The sequence below is a fragment of the Micromesistius poutassou genome (assembly GCF_964030765.1).
Source record: "Micromesistius poutassou genome assembly, chromosome: 15".
Lineage (NCBI taxonomy): Eukaryota > Metazoa > Chordata > Actinopteri > Gadiformes > Gadidae > Micromesistius > Micromesistius poutassou.
The window spans coordinates 17,331,818-17,339,856 of record NC_140285.1 but is presented as its reverse complement, the minus strand read 5'-3'; the positions used below and the strand labels follow the sequence as shown (position 1 = coordinate 17,339,856).

Sequence of the window (8,039 nt, the reverse complement as noted above, 5' to 3'; positions counted from 1 at the left end):
TATAGTTGTACATGGAACTATATATATATATATATATATATATATATATATATATATATATATAGATAGATATAGATCTATAACTATATTATAATAGTTATATAAATATATATATTCACCAGTTAACAACGTGTCTAATAAAATAACCCCAGTGACAGTTGGTATGAGTTTCTGGATTATTTTTATTGATTGAAAATCAGGAGCATGTACACATTGCCAGCCTCCGGCCGCAGCGCCTCGGCCGTCCTCCATTCAGCAGCATCCGCTCGGCCCCGGCCCGCGGGCTTTACAGGGCAGAGCATCATCCAGAATGGGAGGGCGGGCTCCACGCTGACGGCCAGAGGGCTGACAGGAGGCCTCCCACCGCCGGGCGGCGCCAGAGAGAGCTGCTCAACTCCCTCTGGGGCAGCAGGGGGTGCAGAGGGCTCCCAGCATCCTGTAGGCATCCACTCACCGACATTAAGGTCACTGAAGGAAATCATTTAAACCAAACACAAAACCCCCGCCTCAGCATCTCTGGCGTCTTCGGACACGCATCTCATAGCATCACTGAAATTTGTTCAAATCGTATGTGGAATGTTTTTCTTTTTTTACAAAAGCAGAACGAGCTCCTTGGAGATTTAGAAAAAGATTAAGCAGGCCGACATGATCTCCACTAGACAGAGGTGATCAAAGACTAGTGGCCATCACACACACACACACACACACACACACACACACACACACACACACACACACACACACACACACACACACACACACACACACACACACACACACACACACACACACACACACACACACACACACTATGACAGGTTGGGGCTGGGGGCGGGGCTAGTGGTGCTGTTGTCCTGATTGGCCGCCGGGCTCCCTCGCGGAGGGACCTCGATGATGCGGGGCTTGTCGATGATGCGGGCGCGGCGGTCGCCTTTCTCCACGATGCCGATGATCCAGGCCCCGCCGGCCGCCCCCTGGCCCCCGAACCCCGAGCCCTGGCTCTTCATCTCCGAGCAGAACTTGGCCGCCTGCTCTCTGGGGAGGCAGACCAGCAGCCCGCCTGGAGAGAGGAGGCACAGAGCACTACAGTCAGCACCGCCCTCATGGAGAGAGGAGGCACAGAGCACTACAGTCAGCACCGCCCTCATGGAGAGAGGAGGCACAGAGCACTACAGTCAGCACCGCCCTCATGGAGAGAGGAGGCACAGAGCGCTACAGTCAGCACCGCCCTCATGGAGAGAGGAGGCACAGAGCACTACAGTCAGCACCGCCCTCATGGAGAGAGGAGGCACAGAGCACTACAGTCAGCACCGCCACCGCCCTCATGCCCCTAGTCACCCACAGGACCAGCTCCACTCTCCTCCACTCTCCTCCACTTGGCCCGCCTTTTTTTGCGTTTCCATCACCATAAAAAGTACCTGGTACTTTTTTTAGTATTACCTCCGTCGAGGTTCCAAGCGAGCTGAGCTGGTACTTTTGTGTGACGTAAACAGGCTGCTGGCCACTGATTGGCCAGCAGTAATTAGTTTTACTGTTTTTGTACTTTGTACTTTCTTTATTTACTTTATCTTGTATCGTAGCTGCTACGTGGCTGTTTAGGAACCAAGCCTGAGAATTGTACTCTTGTGTACTTGTACAATAAGATAAACAGGTTCTTATAGTGAAGGACCAAACACAAAGTGGAATCATTGCTTGTGTTGTGGGAGCTGCCCTACCGGAAGTCTCCGCTGACGTGCCCTGGATCAGGTTGAACAGGTTTCCGCACGCCTTGCTGATGGCGGCCATCTTAGCGATGATGGGCAGGTTGTGGATGACGAAGGCCACCTCGCTGCGCTGCTGCGCTGCCAGGTTGTTGGCGTGGCCCAGCAGGCCGAAGCCCGTCACGTCCGTCCCCGCGTGGGCCTGGAACTTGTGCATGAGGCCAGCCGCTGGGAATGGAATGGTTGCTTTTTGACTCACAAACGTGTTTAATTTAAGTACTACGGGAAACACTGAACTCACTTAGTCACTTTCAATAATGAGCATGACAAGGACAACCACAGAACACATTAACGCTCCTTCTGGCTGTGGTAGGACAAAACAGTTACCGGTGGCTGTGATAGGACAAAACAGTTACCGGTGGCTGTGATAGGACAAAACAGTTACCGGTGGCTGTGATAGGACAAAACAGTTACCGGTGGCTGTGATAGGACAAAACAGTTACCGGTGGCTGTGATAGGACAAAACAGTTACCGGTGGCTGTGATAGGACAAAACAGTTACCGGTGGCTGTGATAGGACAAAACAGTTACCGGTGGCTGTGATAGGACAAAACAGTTACCGGTGGCTGTGATAGGACAAAACAGTTACCGGTGGCTGTGATAGGACAAAACAGTTACCGGTGGCTGTGATAGGACAAAACAGTTACCGGTGGCTGTGATAGGACAAAACAGTTACCGGTGGCTGTGATAGGACAAAACAGTTACCGGTGGCTGTGATAGGACAACAGACTGAGCTACTGGTGGCTGTGATAGGACAGAAGAGGGAGTTACCGGTGGCTGTGATAGGACAGAAGAGTGAGTTACCGGTGGCTGTGATAGGACTAAAGACTGAGTTACCTGTGCGATTCAGTGTTGCCATGGAGAACATGGCTTCCTGGTAGGCCTCTTTCACTTCCTCCTTGCTGACAACAAGCTTGATCTTGTTCCATCGTTCAGGCTAGGGAGGAGAGACGTGTGAGGAGTAGGACGGACACAGCGGACACTACCTCTGTGCCACGTTGACAAAGACTGTGAGCCCAGTGCGGTGCTGACCTGATCCAGCCACTGGTGGGCGTTGACCGCTACCTGGGTCCCCAGGGGCTTGGTGAGGACCAGGACGTCCCCTGGTACGGCTCCGTCGGGCCTAACGGGCACACGGAGACTCACTAGCACCGTGTTCAAACATACGTTCAAACGTAGACTCTAATATACACTATTGCATGTATAATATGATTAAGCTTTTTCACATGTGAGCTCGTATCCCTATACAACTATGTTCAAAAGTGTTGAAAATTCATAGTCCTAAATGATTTATTTCCAATCCAAATCGGATGAATGTAACCTTATCTACAGTTTAATTTAGAGGTACTACTTGTGTAAAATGTCTCACTTCACTTCTAAAATGATGATGTGGAAGTCCCCTGCACATGATATAAGGAACAGCCAAACACATCGCTGCCTGGCGTGTTTGTCACTGCTGCTTTATCTAACAATGTCCTGAAGGAACACATTGATTCTGTTTACTTCAACACTAACAACCCATTGATTGGTTATCAGATGAGGGCCAATTTCATATTGATTCTGTAAGGGATATTTACTACCCATTTTGCTTGGCTAGATTGTCAGAGAACAACCCTTTAACCTGGTGCATTATAGAAATATGAATGTTTCCATTTGGCATTGACTCCGAACCCTCATGTACTTTTAACACTACTGCAGCACACAACACTTTATATTTCCATATTGGATCAATCAAATAGAGATCGGTTTCAATCAGAAAATATAAATCTATATATTTTAGATCCAGATAAATGTAGATAACTGAAGCAGGATAAACTAATATTCCAGATGTACACATGAGAGTCCTTCAGTCCAGTGGTGCTTCCTCACATGATGAACTCGCTGGGCTGACACACGACTGAGGCCACGCCTCCAACGATGATCCAGGGGTTGACCACCGTCTGCCCCCCGGTCACAGAGGTGCCCCCCTCCTCCGCCGCGTCCCGGAACCCTCGCATCAGCAGCGGCATGGCGCGCTCGCGCTCCTGAACACAAGACCACACAGCTCCTCTGGTTCACACACGCTGCGCCATGCACCGTCCCCAGGCCTGACCCCTGACCCCCACGCTCACCTTCTGACCCCTGACCCCCACGCTCACCTTCTGACCCCTGACCCCCACGCTCACCTTCTGACCCCTGACCCCCACGCTCACCTTCTGACCCCTGACCCCCACACTGACCCCTGACCCCCGGACCCGCACACTCACCTTCTGACCCCTGACCCCCACGCTCACCTTCTGACCCCTGACCCCCACGCTCACCTTCTGACCCCTGACCCCTGGACCCGCACGCTCACCTTCTGACCCCTGACCCCCACACTGACCCCTGACCCCCTCACCTTTTCGTTCATCTTCTGGCTGACACTGAGCAGCATCAGCATGTTGTCACACTCGGTGATGCCCATGGCATAGAGGTCACTGAGGACGTTGGCACAGGCGATGCGGCCCTGAGGAGAGAGAGAGAGGGCAGTGAGGAGAGAGAGAGAGAGAGAGAGAGGGGGGGGGGGGGGCAGTGAGGAGAGAGAGAGAGAGAGGGGGGGGGGGGGGGGGGCAGTGAGGAGAGAGAGAGAGAGAGAGAGAGGGGGGGGGGGGCAGTGAGGAGAGAGAGAGAGAGAGAGGGGGGGGGGGGGGGCAGTGAGGAGAGAGAGAGAGAGAGAGAGAGAGAGAGAGAGAGAGAGAGAGAGAGAGAGAGAATGATAATGACAGCAAATGAGAGAGCAATAGAGAATAAAAATGAAATACTGCTCTTGAAACTAATTCACATTGTTAAAGAGGATTCCACCACGGTTTTATTCAATGAGGTTTGTTTCCAAAAGTTTTTCCAGTGGAAATGTTGCAGCTAGAGTTCTAGCCTGAGGTCATGTGATCAGGATGGACCAGCCTGAGGTCATGTGATCAGGACGGACCAGCCTGAGGTCATGTGATCAGGACGGACCAGCCTGAGGTCATGTGATCAGGACGGACCAGCCTGAGGTCATGTGATCAGGACGGACCAGCCTGAGGTCACGTGATCAGGACGGCTCCAGGCTGGCAGTGCTGCATCAGCCTGTAGGACGTGTTCTCCATCGTGTGGGAGTACAAACAGGCTGCAGGGCAGGTGCTGTTCAGAGGAACACAGCCGCAGGGAAGGAAACACCTCCCTGCCGCTTCTATTCAGTCACCAACCAGAAACCATTAGCAGGCAGAGTCTGGTGCACTTGGCCTTCGTTTTAACATTGCAATAGTTGCTAAATACGCTCATTGTTATATTCAAAATAAGTTATTAAAGGCAACAGTTCAGCATTAAAAAAGGTCCAGTGTGTAAAATGTAGAAGGCCTCGCCACTCCAGCCCCCACCGCTAGTGTCCTGTAGGGCTGCTCGGTTATGGAAAAAATCATAATCACGATTATTTTGGTCAATATTGAAATCTCGATTATTCAAACGATTATTTTTGAGTTTGAAAACATGATGCGTTTATTCATAATTCTCTCCAAACAAACCACTTTGTAAATGAGAACTTTTTCCCACTTTGTAAATGAGAAATTTCCCCTTAAAAATATACACAAAATGGTCAAATAGAAAATAAAGTCCAGATATGAATCCAGCTGTTCTGCAATTTCTATTAAATTTTTTTTTTTCGCGATCAAAATTTGATAAATGGCCCAGCCCTAGTGTCCTGTACTGTACTGTGTGAGGTGTCCTGTATTCTGTGAGGTGTCATGCTACAACAGCATGTGGCAGCCAAGTGATTAGGTTCTTTGATAGATTTTTCACACACACACAGTGTGGAACTCTGTCTGGGCAGTGGTGTACGTAGGCGTCTGGACGAGGACACTTGTATAATGCTGTGGTGTGGATGTGGAGCTCCTTGTTTACGTCCGAGAGGATTACTATGAACACAAAGCTATGGATCTCGTAGGACCCCTAATAATAATAATACTAATACTACTACTACTACTACTACTACTACTACTACTACTTCTTGAACCGCAACATGACGGTGGGTGTCAGTTGAATCCTACCAGTAGCGCATACAACACCGGTAACACTAATGTGAAACAACGGGATGTATTTTGAATCAACAAGCGAGTTGGGGTACCCTTTCCATTTACACATGCGTTGAACCTCGTCATTAGTTATTTAGGTCGGTGCCACCCCTGGAATCATTTTGGTGACGTGTCATTTTAGATAAGCTGGGTGGTTAGGTTTGTTTGTTTTGCCTTGCCTCGTTTGGTTTTGGCCTGACCACAATTGTTCGGTCCTCTCCCACATTGTTGATAAACTCTTTTTATATATTTTTTCTTATTTGAAACACAGGGAATAAAACACTTTAATTGTCACTTCTCCTCCGAGTCCTAAACAGCCTCTGGTTGTCTTGTTAGTAGGTCACTATAGTTGGTACGGCGAAAGACTGATCCATGTATGAGTGCTTAATGCTTGAGTGAGGGATTCATCCAACAAACTCATCCAGAAACTCCAATATGATGCAATGTCAAGAATAATGGATGAATAAATGAAGTTCATCCCTAGCAGCTAAGCCAGCCACCATCCTGAGAGGCTCTGTACCCTCTCATTCATACCTACTACTCCAACATGGTCCATTATTCCAGTCTATTCAACTATTCCAGTCATTATTCAACTATTACAGTATAAACCAGAGCTGAGAGATCTCCACTCAAAATCAACTGCCAAAGAAACAAAGCTTAGGAATAATAGTTACAACACAACAAACAACACACAACAGGATGTTTGAGCAAAGAAAACTCCATAAAGGGACATTTCGTGTCATTTCATCATATGCAATAGCTTCCTGTCTGAGGCCGGCCAAAGGTTTGCTTAATATGGGTGTTACCTTGTATAATGTTAGAGCTCAGGAACTCACCATCATGTAGGGATCCTCCACGAGAGGATAGAAGAAGTCCGTGGTCTGGACGAGTGAGAGACCCCCGTGACGCAGAGGAATCACGCACGAGTCCATCCCTATGCCTACACACACACACACACACACACACACACACACACACACACACACACACACACACACACACACACACACACACACACACACACACACACACACACACACACACACACACGGCATTATATCTTCAACGTTGCGAAGCCAAGAGAGCTATCTGTATTAACATTCAAAAGTTATGTTACATTTTAACAGGCTCACCATTGTGACAGGACAATGTGTATTCTATAATTTACCCTTTCCAAGTTGCGTTTAATTTCAACCGGAACCAAAGTATACAACATGCCAGAGCACCTGTCAATGGCTCCAGCATGGCGAGCAACGAAGAACCGACAGCCTTCTGATGTAGTGGAGGATCTTAAGTTAAGATAAGTGAGCTAAACCGACAGCCTTCTGATGTATTGAGGATCTTAAGTTAAGATAAGTGAGCTAAACCAACAGCCTTCTGATACATTGAGGATCTTAAATGAGCTAAGCGGACGGCGGCTCTGCGGGACATACCGAGGCGAGGGCCGGGGGGCTGCTGACCGAACTCCGAGGCCTGGTCTCCGGCCTCCCCTGCGCCGGCAGCCGGGTCGGGCTCCAGTCCCGCCAGGAGTCTGAGCAGAGCCTCCTGCGGGACCTTACAGCCTCACCCCTTCAGGTCGGAGAAGGCTGTGAGACGGAACCCACGGTCCAGCCCATGGTCCTCGGGCTTGAAAGGCTTGTATCCGGGTAGTAAACAGCCCTCGACCGCCACGGCCTCGGCCGGGGGAGTGGGGGGAGTGGAGCCGGACATGTGTGAGCGGTACTCGGTAGTCACTGCAGCCGCTGCTCAGCACTGATTTGTGGGAGAATATGAATGGCGCGACCACTACTGTTGCTCCACACCGCCGTCAGCAGCACAGGAAGGCTCTATGGACGGTGACGTCACGGCCCCAAACTGTAAGGTGTACCCTACTACTAAAAAATATTGAAATCAAACAAAAAAACTCATTATTAACACTTTATTAAGCGATACAACAAGGAATGTAAACGTTATATTAATCAATATTCGACTTTAAACGGAACCAGTATAATAGATTTAGCGAGTCACACCCCTTAACTAGGAGTGAAATGGTCTATTCCGTAGTAGAGCGCTCTCTATCGCCCCCTGTCGGATCTGGACAGTAGTTCGTTTGCTCACCATGTTGAGATCCGAGGCTGCGGTCTAAAGTCTGTTCTGCTTCGGACTCCTGACTGTTAAAGGACGTTAAGTGGCCGTTATCATAAGAGCTGTTCAAGACAAATGATCCTAATCCCAAG

The 8,039-nt window shown here is 49.2% G+C and overlaps 1 protein-coding gene across 1 annotated transcript; it reads right to left on the bottom strand.

Annotated features, from left to right (window-relative positions):
- Nucleotides 1–162: 162 nt before the first annotated feature.
- On the bottom strand, nt 163–7,628 carry sephs3 (selenophosphate synthetase 3). Its single transcript, XM_084480009.1, has 8 exons — nt 7,257–7,628; nt 6,660–6,763; nt 4,137–4,244; nt 3,629–3,783; nt 2,792–2,882; nt 2,597–2,696; nt 1,716–1,928; nt 163–1,060 (listed from the first exon to the last, which is right to left on the bottom strand). The coding sequence occupies exons 1-8, from the start codon at nt 7,531–7,533 to the stop codon at nt 810–812; spliced, it is 1,299 nt and encodes a 432-aa protein (XP_084336135.1). The 5' UTR covers nt 7,534–7,628; the 3' UTR covers nt 163–809.
- Nucleotides 7,629–8,039: the final 411 nt, after the last annotated feature.